At 38.5% G+C, this 18,783-nt stretch overlaps 1 protein-coding gene across 1 annotated transcript in view; it reads right to left on the bottom strand.

The window, feature by feature from the left end:
• Positions 1 to 3,027: 3,027 nt before the first annotated feature.
• The window catches only part of LOC127201237 (lipoxygenase homology domain-containing protein 1-like), a 339,490-nt gene continuing 323,734 nt past the window's right edge, over positions 3,028 to 18,783 (bottom strand). The window contains 4 exon segments of the mRNA XM_051159652.1: positions 3,028 to 3,123; positions 3,480 to 3,545; positions 9,827 to 9,908; positions 18,378 to 18,456. Coding sequence (XP_051015609.1) covers positions 3,485 to 3,545; positions 9,827 to 9,908; positions 18,378 to 18,456 — 222 coding nt within the window. The 3' untranslated portion in view covers positions 3,028 to 3,123; positions 3,480 to 3,484.

The raw sequence follows: 18,783 nt of genomic DNA, 5'->3' as shown, positions 1-18,783 counted from the left end.
AGCCCTTACCTTCAAATTACTGTATCTATAACTTTTTAATTAATTTTTAAATTAGCATATACAGTATTAGCCTTCACGGTGCTATTTTAAAATGAATTTTGTTTCTGCTAATACTCCTCCTCTTTTGCCTACCCCACACCCTTACACCATATTGTACCCTCGTACTCTTCCATACTCTTCTTTTGCCTTTCTTGTCCCCTTTTCTTACTTGTCTCTTTCCTCCCTGGCATCTCCTTTCTCATTTCATAATCTATACCCACTTATATATAAATATTTTAAGATTGGCTCCTCATATAAGACAGAAAATGAGACTTTTGTCTTTGAGTCTAAATTACTTTGGTTGACTTATAACATTCCACGTCCACGCATTCATATATAAATTCCATAGTTTCATTTTTCTTAGCATACATCTCTGTGTCAGCATATGTAGCCCTTTGGATATATGCTTGAGAAGTCATATGTTAGTTCTATTTTGACATTTTGAGTATAGTCCACACTAGTTCTAGAGTATCTGTAAAATGGCACAATCATCAGAAATGAGTATGTATTTCACGTCCCTTGATCTTCTCTAGAATTTGTTGTCACTTTCCCAGATGACAGCCCTTCCAACTAGCGTGAGAATCTCAAAGCACTTTTTAATTTTCATTTCTCTGATAACTAAGGATATAGAGTAGTTTAAAAAGAATCATTGGTCATTCATATTTATTCTTTGAGAACTGCCTTCTCTTTCATTAGTGCATTTTTTGACTACAGAAATTTGTTTGTCTGACTCTTTTTTAAAAAAATTTTTATTATTAATTTATTCTTGTTACATCTCAATGGTTATCCCATCCCTTGTGTCCTCCCATTCTTCCCTCCCTCCTCTTTTCCCCTTATTCCCCTCCCCTATGACTGTTCCTGGGGGGGATTACCTCCCCCTGTATATGCTCATAGGGTATCAAGCCTTCAATTACCAGGAAACTGGGACAGAGGGGAGGACATCCTATTGGGACTCTAGATGAGAGAAGCATGGGAGAATGGCAAAGTAGAAGGATCCAGAGGGTCCTAGAAACCTACAAGTAGAACATTATCATAGGCAGATTTGGGCCTAGGGGTCCTGCTCAAACTAAGGCACCAGCCAAGGACAATACAGGCAGTAAACGTTAAACCCCTACCCAGATCTAGCCAATGGTCAGGACAGTCTCCACACTTGAGTGGAGAGTGGGATATGACTTTCTCACGTACTCTGGTGCTTCACATTTGACCATGTCCCCTGGAGTGGGAGACCTGGTGGGACTCAGAGGAAGGACAGCAGGTCTGTTTGACTCTTAATTCTTGCAGTTCTCTATATATTAAGTCTGGAATTTGCCAGAATTAATATTGTGAAAATGGATATACTACAAAAAGTAATCTACAAATCCAATGCAATCACCATCAAAATTCCCCTGACAGTCTTTACCTAACTGAAAGAAAACAGCCACAGTAACAACAATAACAAAAGTAACAACAACACTCACAATTTAAAGTTCATATGGAAACACAAATCACCATGAATCACAGAACCTATCCTTAGTAGCAAGAATACCGCTGAAGTTATAAAAAATACCTGACTTCAAATTATACTACAGATAAAACAATGACAAAGACAGCATGATATTGACATAAAAATAGAAATGTTGACCAGTGGAACAAAATAGGGACCCAGGAATAAACTCACGTAGTTATGGCCACTTAATTTATTGTATAAAGGTGTTAAAACCATAGACATAAAGAAAGATGATCAATTTAAAGGGTCTAGTAAAGCTAGTATCAACCTGTAAAGAATAAAAACAAATCCATATTTCTCACCCTGTGAAAAAAATCATTCAATGTATATTAAACACCTTAACTGAAAATATGAAACATTGAACTGACAGAAGAAAACATAAGGGTTGAACTTCAAGGCATAGGATAAGTGAAAACTTCCTCTACCCACAGAGAAAAGCTCTGGTTAACAAACTAACAAATATGACTACATTTTTAAAGTTTCTGCACAGCATAAGAAACTGTGAACAGAATGAAAAGATAGTTCACAGAACTGGAGAAAATTCTTCCTCTGTTACACGTCAGCACAGGTAGTATCTGAAACTACACTTTGGGTGCTTTAATTTTCCATTGTAAAATGTATTGTCCGTGGGAATAAAGCAGTCCTAGTGAATAGAGCAAGCTCATTTTCACTCCGATTGTCTCGGCGCTTTTCCAAGTGCTGGAAATAGAGGGAATCTTGCAATGATGTGTTAAGTCAGTGATTTCTTGGATGTTAACGTAGGTTCAGATGAGATGGAGCTCTTCTCCTCTATGGTCAAGTAACCTGTGTCAAACACTGTTTAATAAATAGAAGAGTGAAGCACACAATAGGATGTACCGGTGTATAACAGAGCCATGAAAGCAGTGCGTAAAATTTGGCCCTTTAGGCCCCTTAAATGTTCAGAACACTGTGATTTTTCACATAGTTTACAAAGTACGTGGATGGGGGAGGGTGCGGACTGTGAATGTGTCTGCGGCTGGAGTAGGACTTTCAGATCCAGACTGCGGTTCTCCTGTTTTATTTCACCCCTGGCTTGCCCAAGTCACTACACTCTATATCCTCAGTTCTCTCGGTGGCAAAAGGCTAATCACAGTGTTCTCCATCTCGTGATGGCAGAATTGAGACTGAAACAGGCAGAGTCTACGACGAAGTCAACCTAAGACCTCCCCTAGCTTTCAGGTAGGTTTTCTATCATGTGTCAAAATTGAAAGATTAGAAACTGCTTGTTGCCCCACAATGATGAACGTTTGAGTCTTCATGGGGAAAGGTGATTAATGGACGCCAGATGTAGCCCTCAGCTTGCATTCCCTGAGCACTGCTCTCTGCTGTTTATTTACACTCACCAGCTTCCCAAAGACTCTGTCCCACAGAGACGCATGGGAATGCAAGGTAATCAAACTGAAAGGGGTCTTTTTGTATTTTCTCAGTGTGATTACCACCAATGTGAGGAGAGAAAAAGCCGTCATCTAAAACTAAAACCACTTGGAAATGAACGTGTTGCAACAAGGATTTCACATTGATCAAACGTTTATCTGGTACCTCTCCAGGTACCTTCTTCAAAGGATGGCTCTTTTGTCCTTCAAAAGATAAACATTTTCAAAAAAGATAAACATTTTTTGTAAGCTTAGCAATTTCATCTCTTGAAAGAAAGAGGAGGAAGGAGGAGCAGCAACGTGTGCACCACAGGCTGAGCTTGGCCAGCTGTTAGCTAAGATCCCCAGAGTTTCGCAACTTCAGAGTTCTAAAAAAAAAAAAAAAAAAAAAAAAAAAAAACCAGTGACCGGGTCCATTGTGAACAGGCTCGCTGAGGGCATCTGCTCCAGTCTGAGTAAAGAGAAAACACAGGATCACGACCAGATGAAGAATAACTGGAAGAGAGCTAGTGGCCCAAATAAGCCCTCCCAAGAGGCATAGGTCCCCCCTACCGAGGCACCTTGACTACTTCCGGGGGAGAAGTTCCCGCTCAGTCTCGCCATCGTCCTGGTATTCATCTAGCCATCTGTGGAGGAAAGAGAAGATAGTAGGAGGGAACTGTGAAGGAAGACGTGCTCATCAGAGAGGAAAGTGAAATTAAAGGAGGCTCGAAGGAGAAGCTCAACATTTTTAATAACCACGTGACACTTTTAAGTTACATTAAGTTATCTAGTTAACTTCATCAAATCTGTATGCTATACTCAAGTCTCAAGATCAGACTGGCTCACTGTTAAATTCTGGGTTTTTTTCTTTTTCTTTAGAAAAAAATTTTAATATAACACAATATTCTAGCACATCTTAAAGCTAGTAAGTATTTTCATTTGGCTTTTGTGTGTGTGTGTGTGTGTGTGTGTGTGTGTGTGTGTGTGTTAGACTTTATTTCTCTCTTGTCATGTGATTGGTGAGTCTGTACACTGACTAACCCTCAGACTAGGTTAGGGCATTCTTTAAGAAAACTATCATATTAGTGACGCAAGTTGTCACTCTTAAAAAGTGAAATTTATTTTACTATTTTTATTTTTATAGATTCCAATTTATAAAAATTTGTGAATTTAGAAATTCAACATTTCAAAGTCCAAGCAGCATAAAACTATACTAGGTTCTTTTTGATGCTACCTCATTGAAACGTGGTATTTATCCAATGCCCAAAGCAATTCTCAATTCCCACCAGTCCCATTTGAATTTTAGTAAATTCAAGTGGCAGTTGTTCTTGTATGGGACAAGGCTGTTTTGGAGTTGGACATCCTCTGTCCTGAGTTCTAGTTCCCAATAATATTTGGGTAAGAAACATACAGATTTTTTGCTGCACGTTCATTGTCTGTGGTGTGGAAGTTATGCAGAGTGTGAACTGGCCTGCTGAGAGGATCTAGAAATCAGCATAGCAATTAGATGCAGCTCAACATTGCTACTAGCAGCCAGGAGAGCTACTCTTGATAGGGGTGTTAGTAAACAGGCAGCGTTGAAGCCACCCCAGGGGCCCTGAGGACTTTGGGAAAACATGCACCTTCCAAGTCACCCTGGAAACTTGTCATCAGAAGCATGCCAGCCTGAAGGATTCAGGTCCCCTAAGCCACATGGTGCACCTTCTGCGCATGCCTTTGCACTTTCCGCACATGCGCTAGTTCCACTTATAAAGGGAATTCCTTTCCCCCCCCCGCCGCGCCCCCGCCGCGCCCCCCCCCCCTTGTGTCCCCAGAGACTGTCTCCGTAATCTCTCCCTTAATAAAACTTCTCACGTGGATCAACAAGGTGACATGATTTCTACTTTGCGGTACAGCCTGCCACATATATTCTAATAGGAGGGACCTCAAACAGGTAAAACTACACAATCTTGAAAGTGCCTCAGAAAAGAACTTTAGGGTGAGTTGGAGTGAAGCAATTTAGTGAGATTAGAAACCATTTAAACAGAGATACAAGGCCAGGAGACAAGCCAAGACATGGGTGCAGGCTTCCTGACATGCATCCTTTATTACTTTTACAATGCCTATATGTACAATCCTGCGGCTTCTAATTTGCATAGCTCAAAATTTAATTTACAACAAAGTTTAAATATTAGGCAACACCTAAGTTTTAAATAAATAAAACTTTATGAGATAATGTAGTGATGTCTTATCCTAAAGAATTTCCAACTATGAATGAAATTGTAAAGTATTAATAGGGTGCATTGTTTAGATTTGGGGCAAAGAGAGGAACATTAAACTCTAGGTCACCCACATTCGGGCCCTGAGGAAGCAGCTTATTTGTTGTTTTTAACATCCTTGTTTGAGAAGGCTTTAGAAAAAACAGTGCGTTAGCTCTCTAGGCAGTTTTGGCTCTATTAGTTGTATTGAAGTGTCTTGACTCTAGTTTGAGTGAAAGACCAACCAGATCTCAGGGTGAGGGAGGAACTCCTTTCCCTTCTCATGTTTCCTTAATTTTCTCTTTCTTTCCCATTTCAAAATGAATTTATGTATGGACTTCTGGCTTCATGATGAAGCCCACTCCTGAGCTACGAGTTTAGTATCCGTTGGGGGATGGTCTCCAGCACTGTGTGTTCAGATACTGATTCCTGTGCCCAGAGATCTGGCTGCAGTCCAGATGTGGGCACTGTGATTTCTATGAAGAATCTCCTGTCTCAATCTTGTGTAAAAATTGTTCTCCAACATCCCTAATTGTTAATAAAGAATATATCAGCTTATAGACAGGCAGGAGAGCAGAGGAAGGCGCGTTTACAATCCTAGTCAATGGGTCTCAAGTAAAGGACAAAAATAGAGAGGAGAGAAAGACCAGAGGTCACCATAAGGCGTTCACTATGAAGACAGACAGATGGAGCAGAAGCAACCAAGGGAAAACTAAGATGGAAAATAGCATGGGGCATGTTGCTGGGAAGTGGCCAATCTACTATAATTGGGTTAGAGTATATCAATCCCTGCCCAGCTATAGTGCTTAAAGCTTATTAATGAATTTAATAGGTCTCTGAGTCATTATTTAGGAGCTGAAACAGGCAATAGAAAAAGCCTCTACATCTACTGTATTTCTACATTATCTGCATCTGGAGGCATTCTGGTAGTCCCTCCAGCAGCACAGAAGATATACTGGGGAAATCTTAGATGATCTGATGACAGAAGGCACCCTCTGCTTGGTTTTGTTTATAATTTCAAAATGATGTCATTGATAACTTCTTCCTCAGTTACTTTTCTCATAAATACAAAGGAATTGGAGTTTAAGTGGCTGAAAATTTATGGTGGAAGGACACAAAAGTCCATGTCTTCCAAACTTTAAATATCAGACTTTTCAAACAAACCATCTTCAGAGCAACCTCAGCCTTGGATGCAGGCATCGACTCCTAGGAAAGGAATTCCTAAATCACACTGAAATCATGGAATCAATAGACTTGTGCTTCTCAGCCTTCCTAATCTTATGATCCTTTAATACAGTTCCTCATGCTGTAGTGACCCTATAACCATAAAATTATTTTTGTTGCTACTTCATAACTCTAATTTTGCTGCTGTTATTAATATAATGTAAATATCCTTCCTTTACAATAGTCTTAGAGGACCCCTGTGAAAAGGTTTTTCTACCCCCAAAGAGTTTGCAACGCAGAGGTTGAGAGAAACACTGCAGTAGACCTCATATTCAGTTAAGATTTCCCAGGATGCCTAGGGACCTAGAGATCCAATCCTCTGGTTGATTCATCTTGAGTTGTACATGCCATTCACATCTTTGAGCTCTGATTTCCTGTCAAACAAGGCCTGACTCTGATTTGTTTTACCTCTGTAGAAATAGCATGAACTTTTATCCATAAGCCCTTACCTAAATCTGGATCCTCAGAAAGAATAAGCAAGGAAAATGTGAACACTTTCATAGTTCAATTGATGAAAACAGACAATGATGGACTTATGTACAGCATTTAATAATAATAACCATAAAATACCATAAATATTTTGTCTGCATTTCTTGGTTCTTATGAGTCCAATTTTCAAAATTTGCAATTAATCTGAGATATAGGAGTGAATCACCTCTGTCTTGACTCCTATGTCTTGCCAGTGTAATTAATTTTGGCTCTAAAAATAATCTGCCTCTCTAGATTTTGCTAAATGTGATAAATTTGGTGTACAATAGAGCAATAATCACTGTTTATTTAGTCTTTGTATTATTTAATGTGCGTCATCACATTAAGACCCATGATACTATATTTTATAATATTAAACATTGCTTCCTATGATACCAAATACTTAAATTGCAATACAACCAAATGTTGTCTGTGTCTAGCCAATATAGCAATCACTAACCATCTGTGTCTAGTGAGCCTTTTAAATGTAGCTAGTACAACCGAGCAACTGACTTTCAAATTTGATTTGATTTTAATTAATGTAAATTTAATTAGCCATATGTAGCTAATGGCTACCATATTAGATTGTGCAGAAACCAGATTTAAAAATATAAGACACTTATTTGTAGATCTGAAAATACTTGACAAATAGTCTTATGGTTTTCTTAGTTGTTCATATGTACGGCTTTTGGGTCACAAGAACTGTTTAATTTGAATTACATCTGCAACAACGGCTTCTATTATCCTATAACGTAATGTGGCATTTTTGCAGGTACATCATATAAATTGTTTAAAGTCCTACAGCAGGCATCTTTGCCACTATTTTCCTTAAGAATAGAGTGAGATTTTCAGAGCCAGTCTGCAGAAAACAGTAATTCAAATCCAATTATGAAAAAAAAAAGTCAATTTTTTCAAAACGATTTCTTACAAAAACAAAATTGTATGGTTTCTTGCTGTAGTTGGAACATTATAAATGGTGATGCTGCTATGATGCATATGCATTTTAGATGTATGCATATTGAGGGAAATAGGCATAGAAGAGCAGGGAAGTGTTACAAGTTTGTTTGGAGAGAATGTAACTCATTATTAAGTTTCAAAGAAGTGGATATTAATCAGAATAAAAAATAATGAAATAAAACCCAGTCAATCAACATGTTTCTCTGTAGGTCTGAAAGAATATACATTACTTTAGGGACAGGGAAGTCAAGTCACCTTCTAAGCTCTCAGCACACCTAGTTCTCTAGCTTTGACAAGAGGTATGATTTTCTTCCCTTGTCTATCAAGTGAGAGCTCACTAAAGATAGGGGCTCTGGTCAAATATGAGTCACCAGAGTTCTTGTGAAAGTCAGTCTCCGCTCTCCACTGAACTGTGGAGAATGTCCTGTCCATTGGCTAGATCTGGGTAGGGGTTCAATGTTTACTGCATGTATTGTCCTTGGTTGATGCCATAGTTTGAGCAGAACCCCTGGGCCCAGATCCACCTGTCATAATGTTCTTCTTAGAGGTTTCTAGGACCCTCTGGATTAGGAGACCCGGAGGCACTCAGAGGAAGGATAGCAGGCTATCAACAAGAGATTTGATACCTTATGATTATATAGAGGGGGAGGAGGTCCCTCTCAGTCACAGACATAGGGGAGAGGAATAAGGTGAAAGCAGGAGGGAGGGAGGAATAGGAGAAAACAAGGGATGGGATAACAATTGAGATGTAATACAAATAAATTAACAAAATAAAAATATAAAGGCATGTACCTCTAAAAAATAAAAATAAAAAATAAAAAATTTTCATCTGAAAAAAAGATAGGGGCTCTGCATTTTTCATCTCTTTATAGCCACAGTTCAATACAATGCTTTATTCTTTGCAATGTTTTTATATCAATAGGTTAATATATACAATATAAACACAAATGCTACAGATTCAAGGAACATGCAATTGTATCGATGTAACAACTTGACAACTGGGTTCTTCTCACATGTAAATTTCTATCATATTTGTATCATTAATATTATATTGCATTACTATTAGCATAGGTCCCTGCTGAGACAGACTGGATTACCTTATGGATGGACCTCCATTATTACTCAACATGGTAAGTGTTCAACTACTATGGGCAAGGACTAAAGGAGTGGACAAACATAATCTTTATAATGCACTTAATAATGCTCAAAAATTATTTTTGCCAGGTGTGGTAGTGCACGCCTTTAATCCCACCACTTGGGAGGCAGAGGCAGTGGAATTGCTGTGAGTTCAAGGCCAACCTGGTCTACAAAGTGAGTCCAGGACAGCCAAGGCTACACAGAGAGACCCTGTCTCAAAAAACCGAAAAAGAAAAACTTTAAAAAATATTTTTATAATTTCCATTTTCATATCATATATTTTAAGGTATCTGAGCTTCAATTTATAACAACTCTATAGAATAGATATGAAATACTTAATCATTTTCATACAATTTTGAAAGGTGAAGGTTTTAGAATTTCAGTAGTTCCTATCTAGCCATATGGCCAAGGAATCAGAGTGGCACTTGAAACTTGATTCTATTACAATATCTATACCATATTAATAAATCATGTTAGAATTAGGAGATCAAACAAAAATTTTCATTCACACTGAAGTTACTCAAATACACTAACTAGAATAGATATTACTTCCATATTACTTGTGAAGATATTGAACCTTAGAGACATCAGATGTAGGAAGCAAGTTTGTAGAACCAGAAGAAAACTAAGTAGATATTTGAGAAGTAGAAACAGGAAGTGCTCTCTAAGATATGATCCAGTTCTCTCTCTAGCTCAGCATACTTGACTCCAGAATAAACAAACGCTGACAATGACTGGATTGCTATTGCTGCTAGTGAGAAGATTCCAAGGAGAGAAAGCCTTTGGCTCCTATTTAAAGAGTCAGAATTTTGTGGCCCAGTAGATGGGGAAGGCATGCGGGGTGGCATGGCTGCAGTAAACTAGAAAAAGTAGAATGGAAATTTGCAGTGATGGCAACAAACCTGTGACATGGAAACAGCACCTCCTGGCAGCTCTCTTCTTCTTCATACTTAACAATAATATTCTCAAGAAACCATCCATTACCTGTGTAAAGGACAAAGGTGACTTTGTGTCAACAACCAGTTTTGTGACCCTATTCATGGACTCCGGTAATGTTCTTTAGGAAGTACTCTTGTCAGGTAATTTGCGTACAATAACTTGCACATCTATATTGTACCACTGACAGGTGAAGGCATGAGGCACACAGGGTAGTAAAAACAGAGCAAGGCTGTCCTAGTACATATGCAAATTCTCTGCAGAGTTCTTATAAATTCTGTAAATGCATGTATGCCAAGAACAAAGGAAAAGACAAATTCATAAGTGTACTTGAGCTACACTTATAGATTTGTGTTTAAATAACAAGACTTTTTATCACCATTTTAATATAAACACTTCCAAATTATCATTTATTATCATACCTGACAGTGCAATTTAAGGTAGAAACAAAATAAACCGAAAAAGACCTAAGGAAAGAAGGAAGTAAGAGAGGAAGGAAAGAAGGAAGGAAGGGAAAAAGAAAAAAGAAAAGTGTTCTTGGAGAAAGAAACAGAACTCCCACTGCTCACCTGTGGGACATACAAAATGAAAAACTCAAGGAATTACAGATAGTGGAGAGATTAGAGATAGGAGAAATACAGTTAACTGTAAAAAGGAAAGCAATAAGAACCCAGAGCACTTCCACTGACCAGAAAGGTACGGTTTATAAAATGATTCAATAAAACTTGCAAAGTCTTTGAGGGGGGGGGGGGTGTTGAAGACCAAATAGTTTAGTTTTACAATCAAGTTTAATTGGTTATGGATAAGATTTTTTTATATCAAGATAAAGAATTTAAGTTAATAGGGACAAGATATGATAGATATTGAACTTCATTCAGAAATTTAAAACCAACAAGATAGGAAAGATGTTTATTTCATGTTTGACAAATACAAATAGCCAAATCACTATGACTGTAACATTTATATAACTCATGATTGTCTCATGGTTCTCCCTTCTGTATGTAGTTTATTTTATTCATGTGTAATAAAATAACTATATATATGTTAAAAAATTAAAAATTACAACATCAAATTACCATAAAAACTAAGAATTTAGAAATAAATCTAAAATGAAATGTCTTATAATTTACACAAACATCCTCTAAATCTAAGGAATGATACCAAAGGAAGTAAGAGAGGTACTTCTCACTAGGAAGATGGTAGAGAGGTGTTAGTTTATTATAAAGTAATCTAAAATTTTAATGTCATTAAATAAAATCCTCCGTACTACTTTACGAAAAAATTGACAAACAGGTAGCAATATTTAAACAGATTAACAAAGTCCAAAAAACTGTCAGAGCATTTCTGAGTTAGAGTAAGGTAAGAACTCTCCCCACTAGTTACCGCATTGTATTATGTGTCCCCAGCAATTAAGGCAATGCAGATTTGACAGTGTATATGTGAGCTGACAGTGACCTACCTGCCTCTAGAAGCTTGATGCAGGGCGTTCCTGCTCTGCACAGTGCTGTGCAGCCACAAAGGACTTGTGCTGGGAACCAAGCCAAGCACCAGTCACAATCAGTACGGAAAGACGACCTTTTAACGTTTCAGTCATCAAAAACCTCTCACTTTGAAATAAGGATATGAATGAACATTAAACAAATAGTAGAGATGCCATTTAGTATATAATAATTTAAAAAAGCAAATATTTGAAAATTAAAGTGCTTTTTGTATGTTAAAAAAAAACCTAAAGAATAATTCAAGAAGTCTTTGTCATCTGTCCCTTGTCTTTATAGTACAGAGCAATCTGTTTTTATGCCTTACCAAACCTCCTAACTCCTGTCTGTGTTTACATGTTCTGATATCTCATCATTGGTGTTTTCAATGTCAAGATTTAGAAACATTCCTTTAGTACCCTTTCAACGCTTCTGTCCTGTTGTCAGAAACACTTGCCACATTTGTGGTGTTCAGCTCCTTTACTGGGTTCCATTGGCAAGCTCGACACTCCCAAGGTCACTTATGTTACACCTGAACCTACATCAGCATCCTTATCACTTTCCGCTCCTTAATGCATGTTCAACTTCAACTCTGCAATGCTGCAACCTGCCTCAAATAGCTTCCTCGCCGGTGAACAAGGAAGAAGTCAAATTACATGCTTTGCTGTGTGGATCTGAACTTAAAAGCAGATGCACACTGGCCATAAACTACCAGATAGATTTTGGAAGGGGTGTGCAGCTCTTATTCAAGTAATAGTTTATGGACCAAGAAACTGGTTGTTGAGCTCGTACTTTACATCTATTCATTCACGTATTTGCAGTGAACAAAGTGCACTGGAACTTGAGCCGTGCAGTTGTGTGTGACTGATCAGTTAAGCAAATCAACGAAGTTATATAACTAAAGCCTGTGCATGCGGAAACCACACACGACAAAACCTATTGCTTTACAATAAAGGTGACTTTGTACCGCCCTCAGGCTAAAATGCCATAGTTATGGAGGTAGTAGTACCATTCGTTACCCATATGGGAAAAATGAAAGTGTGTTTTATCTTCATGTCCTACAAAAAGAAGAAGCAACATATACATATACGCATACTTATTTGTGACTCTTCGCTTCCTCTCTCTTTTCCTATTATTCTTTCTCTCTCATCTTTCCTGTTCACTCTTTCTCTTCATTTTCCTCTCCAAATCTTCCCTTTCTTTCCATTCCCTCTCTTTCTTTCTTTTTTACCCCCTCTTCCCATCCCTCTCCTCTTTTTTCTTTCCCTCCCTCTCCCTCCTCACCCCCAGCAGAATGCCCTGCGGATACAGAAGACTTTCTTAAATATGACAGCATATATGCTGATTGGTTTTAACATATCACACTGTTAAATTCAACTGTATTAAAATATTAAAAGCAAGTGTTTCCATCATGAAGATGACACAGCAGCTTTAAAGGTCCACTAAGGGAAACATTCTGGTCAAGAGAATGAAAGCTCTGACCTAAGTGGAGACCTAACATTCAAGTTGAGCGCGTTAAGGGGCTGGTAGGGACTACTCTTAGGAAATTGGGTTCACCTTGGACCGTGTTAAAGAGCTATAACCATGCTAAAGAGGTATAAAGGAATCATTCTTCTCTAAAAGGATGACTTTTCCCTTCTTAGAATTCCTGCATTTGGGGGCTGCAGGCATGCAGCTTTGTAGGTCTGCTCAATTTTCTGAATTACTCAGAAAAATATAACATTTTCTTTACTTCTTTCCATGGTTGCTCTAGCACTGTGGACTTCCCTAATATTTTGGGCTTCTTTAATGTTTTCTTTAAAGCTTCCTTCCTCACTGCCTACTGTCATGTGGCTGACCCCCATGCCATTCTAACTCAAACAATAGTCTCTTTTCTTTTATGCCCCCGACTCCCAGAAAGACCCTAATACTTTCATCCTGACTGCTCTGAGGTTTTCTTTTAAACTCTAACATAACTGTACTTGAGCCTCCATTTGAGTCCATTCTTAATGTTTTTAATTAATGAGACCACAAACTTCAAGATGAGACCCATATTTCTCTATTATCAGCTAGTGATCTAGATGGGACCTTCAGAATTTCTGATAAAAAAAGGATCCTATGCTGAAAAGATGGGGTGGATTACTGTTCTACTGGGCTCTCTTTCCCCTTTGGCATCTCTTGGTACCCTGAAGCTGTGCATGAACCAGGTTAAGTAAATTCTCAGTGATGAACTGTGACCAGTAGCTGAGTGTACACTAGCCATCTGTTCTATTTAAGGGACACCATCTCCATGAGTTTCTCTTCTTATATGAGTGCTGTGACCAGTTCTGACCACACAGAGGTCACACAAAACTTTGGTATTGGGATACCCTGATTAAAAGACACTAATCCCTCAGGCCAGTTGAATAGTCTTATTAATATCATAATAAAGAATTACCAGGTCATTCCATCTACCCTCCCTCTCTTCCATACTGCACAAAAAAAAATCATCAAGGCCAATGGATCTGGACACAGGAGACACTGCACAAACTGATACACCAACCACACACACAGAGAACCTAGAGCCCCTGTTCAGATGTAGCCTATGGACAGCTCACTCTCCATGTGGTGGGGTAAGGGGTGAGTGGGGCCTGCCTCTGATGTGAAATCTGGTGCCCCTTGATTTGATCACTTTCCCTTAGTGAGGTAACCTTGTAGCACACAGAGGAAGGGGATGCAGGCAGTCCTAATGAGACCTGATAGGCTGTTGTTGGATGGTGAGGGAGGAGCTTCCCCTTTTCAGAAGACTAGGGGAGGGGAATAGGAAGGAAGAGAGAGGGAGTGTGGGGACAGGAGGATATGAGCAAGAAGGTAACAATCGGCATGTAACGTGAATAAATTATTTTTTTAAATTAAAAAAAAAAAAAGAATTATCAGGAACGAAATATCACTATGGTTGATGATGAAAAACATTACCTTGGTATAAAATCAAGTTTTCCTGAGTTTCAATTCATCCAATTCCATCAGTCCGAGAAGCTCAACAAAATGCTCAAGTATTCAGCCAAAGTCTAGCACTTACTCCAGACTATCAACCACATGCCATCTTTGCCTTTGGAGAGCCTTTTTTTGAGGGCTCTGAGGCATCTCTTTACCATAGGACATACTAGCAATCAGCAGATCATACACAGAATATTTATCATATTTATTAATTTAATAAACACTTTCATGTCTGTCTATCTTATGTCTAGACCCTACTTGTGTTTGAGAATCAAGAATGCCTGTATCTTGCCCACCTTTGCAAGCCCAACCTTTGCCAAAGCACCCAGCCTAGAGCAGCTCTCAGTGTACAACTCTTGTACTGTGAATCAGTTCATGTGATTCAAACTCCCTATGTGCTATGTTAAAACCAGGGACCAGATGAACCCATTCATTGCTGGTTACTAAGTACTTGCTGGATCAGCATATCTGAGACTGGGCCCAGGTGTCTGTTTAATTCAGTTTTGCAACTCAAAAAACTTCTTGTTATTTTGAAATTTTATAATTTTTGGCAAGAAAGTGTTTTCTGTCTGTCTTCTGAGGTCAGCTACCCACAGACAAACTGCATTCACACTGATACTGCTGGGCACTACTCTTTTTTGAACATGCGAATGAGCATCTGCTTCTAATCCCAGCTACTCAAGAGGCCAAGGCCACAGAACTGTAAATTCAGAGCCAGCCTGGGCTGCATAAAGAAATTCCTTCTCAAATATAAATGAAAGAAGAAGGAGAAGGGGAAGGACAAGGACAAGGAGAAGGAGGAGAAGGAGGAGGAGGAGACGGAGGAGGAGAAGGAAGAGAAGGAGGAGGAGGAGGAGAAGGAGAAAGAAGAAACAAAAACAAAAAATCCTAAAGAGAATTTCACTGTAACATTCCCATATATGCAACAAGTTTCTGTTAACAAATCCTTCCTTGAAAGGCAGATCAGTTTTGTTTTGTTTTGTTTTTAAAAGCCAGCTACTTTCTCCACAGACAGCTCTTTCTGTATGAGTAATTTAGTCTGGCAAAAATTCAGAATCATAATGCTCCCTTCCTTTTCCTTGCTGCCATTTTCTTTATTTTGTGGGAACCACTGTGGTTAGAACATGTTCCCATACAGACTCCAGACCACTGAACATTACAACTGTGTTCTTTTACCCATAGCAGTTTCTGCCCAGCTACCCTTAGTGCTCTGCCTTCACTCCAACCTTGCAGAAATTATCTAAGGCTTTCTTGATCACCTTTTTCCTTCCATACCAAAGCAAGATTCAGCATCATTTTAAAAAGCACCTATACATATAGCTTTTCATACTCAAAAAAAAAAAAAAATTGCCCTTGAGACACAGGGCCACAGGGATATGTCTCAAGTCACAGAATCATAAAAAAAAAAAAAAAAAAAAAAAATGAGAGGGGTCAACTTGTTCTAAATTTCAGGTGCTTGTACACTGCTTGCTATCATGGGAATTTCTGTTGAGATGCAGAGAGAAGATAGAAGTAATGCATTACTCTCTTGTGATTTAAAAGAGAAGGTGGTGCCATCACACACAAGAATGAGCACAACACGGCAAGGGAGGGGATCTTTAAGAACCACAAACTTGAGCTATAAAGTGTCAATCTGGCAGTTACCTGGATGCTTTATCTATATTAGCTAGCCCCTGTAGTGATAGGAGACGTTACCATAGGAGAAAAGTAATCATCACTGTTACCCAACAGTAACAATGGTTCTGACAAGATATGCCTACTGGTACAATAGTGGCATGATTGTTATGGAACTAACCAATCACTTTCTGACTGAATCTCAGACAAGTTCCATGAGACACATACTTGGCACCCTCAGTGAAGCCAAGAAGGACCAACTACTATGATTCGGCTAAGTCGACATGGTACTAAACCACTCCTAATGACTTATTTCTCTACCCATAGAGCAATGCATCTCTCAGCTCTTGCCTGAAAAGCTTCCTCTTGGATAAATGGCCATTAACATTGATAACTTTGATGATCAGCATGCAGTGAATAAGGACTCTAAATGAGACATATAATATTATACCATTCTCCATAGGACTCAGGAATATTTTCTGAAGAGGGGGCAAGAAGATTGTAAAAAACCAGAGGAAAGACTGGTGGCATCAAGGAAACAGTGTTTGCTGTACACAACAGGGTAGTGCACATATCAACTAACAGTGATTGTGAAAGGACTCACAGGACCAGTACAAGCTCAGGCAACACCAAGTCCCAGCATAGAGAGTGGGAAGTGGGCTTGAAATCCCTCCCCTAGCTGAGAAAGCATCAGCGTTTGATAGACACTGAGTGAAAAACACTCAGTTTTCTTTAATGGTATGACCGTCGGTCCATTGATTATGCTCGGAAGCAGGTCCCACTCTCTAGAATAACTAAGCAATGCAAACTCAATTATTGTTCTTAAAGAAGCAAACTCAAAGTTGGTTTGGTAAGGAAAGGTCAGTGTGTCTGATTGATGGTAGAGGATGATGACTATGACCAAAATATGTAGTATCGATCTCCCAAAGAGTGAATTAAATCTTGTTTTTAAAGTAGGGACTGAAGAGATGGCTCAGTAGCTAAGAGATCTTGTTGCTGTTGCAAAGGACCCAGGTTTAGAGCACCCATGTAGTGATTGACAACTATATATCTTTGCTTCAGTTGCAAGAGATCCCATGGCCTCTTCTGCCATGCGTGGCACCAGGCACACATGTTCCATACAGGTACATACAAGGAAAATACTTGTACACATAAAATATTTTAAATAAAGGAAAAGGAAAAGCCTATAGTGCTGAAAAGCCTGTGATTTCTACCACTTGCTTTGTTCCCATCCATGCACAGCTTTTAGAAAATACACTGGGTCTCTACAATGATACACTGTCCAAGTACCCCACTCTGTGGTGACAGTCCTCTATAATGACACCATTGCAATAAGACTCTCCACAGTGACATCATTCTATCTTCTCTTTGTAATGACAGGATGCCATGGTGGCACTCCTCTATAGGGACCACCTACAGTGACATTCCCCTATTGTGACATCCTCTGTGGTGACACTACTTTATAATGATATTCCTCTACAGTAATGCATCCTATTGTAACACCCTCTGTAGAAAATGGATTCTTTAGCAGTATCCTCTACAGCAATGCCATATATGTGTCTTTCTTGAGACGATATTTTCAGCATTTTGTAATTCCATTAAAATCATTATCAAATTTATTTTAATTCTTTAAATATGGTCATTCAATAAATGGTCATTAAGTTATCGATACTGCCAAGCTGTATATAAAGGACTAGGAAGATAAAGATAAATGACATACAATTCCAGGTTTTGAAAAATAAAAGTATAGCCTAAGGAGAGAGTAGAGATACAGGCAAAATAAATTCCTCTTTTTGTGATATGCATCATCGTGCACAGAGTATGGTTCTGGATTTGACAGCTTGAGCTTCGTAGCTCTAAATAGGTGGCAAATGAGTATTAATGAACTACATTAACAGGACTTTCAGCGGTTCCAGAACAAAGGGCAAAATGGTAAAGGGTGTGCAAGAAGCCCCAACCCGTTGCATTTGGAGTCAGGTGGAGCAAGACACACAGGAGAGAAGTGACTATGAATACCATTGTAGGTCAAAAGAATAGACAAAGAAGCACCTACACATGTACATGTTTGCCTTTCTCGGAAAAAAACCCAACCCTTCTTTATTACATACTGTCTGGTATTGTTAGTTATATAATAAGTCTAACCTATTTAAGCTTTACTTAGGAAAGCTAATAACATTTGCATTGAATGGTAAGTTTAGCTGACAGTAATGTGGCAGGGGCTGGCTAATTAACTATGACAATTCTTGTCAGGTGATATGTATGGGAAGTCTACTTGCATGACACATGCAAGTTGGAAAGTACAAAAATGAAAGTTTATTTAGAGAAACACCTTCCCTTAGGTATGCATTCTCAGCTCTCTATGACTTATACGTACACTTTATCTTCTACCTGCCTTTTATACCAACTTTTTAAACAGATTTGAAAAGCAAAGTTTAGGGCAAAAAAAAAAAAAAAAAAAAAAATCAAATCTTACCTGGACCTGTTCCATCATGACTTATCAGAACTTTCTTCAGTTTTCCAAGAGACACAGCCTTAATGGAAAAAATGTCCACCTGTAAGAGAAATACACCCAGGGACAAATGAAACGGTTTCTTTCTCTAGGGAAATAAAAGGAACAGTATTTCTTCCAATGTATCCTTACTTTACTTCTACATGGATGCATGATAGCACCACACCACAAGTATATTACTACTTATGATTTAATGCGCAAAGGTCTACCCTATGTTGGGGCAGAGACAAACTAACATGAAGGATGTAATTCTTGCTTGATCATAGAGTCTATAAAAGGATTTTAGAGATTTATTTGGGGTGTATATTTAAAATCTGTGAGTAGAGGTAATGCCAGTTCTAACTGGGTATCTGACTGCCCTGTTTATATG

This window comes from Acomys russatus, chromosome 2 (assembly GCF_903995435.1).
Source record: "Acomys russatus chromosome 2, mAcoRus1.1, whole genome shotgun sequence".
NCBI lineage: Eukaryota > Metazoa > Chordata > Mammalia > Rodentia > Muridae > Acomys > Acomys russatus.
Note: the sequence above shows the minus strand (reverse complement) of the source record. Positions and strands in the feature narration are given on the sequence as shown.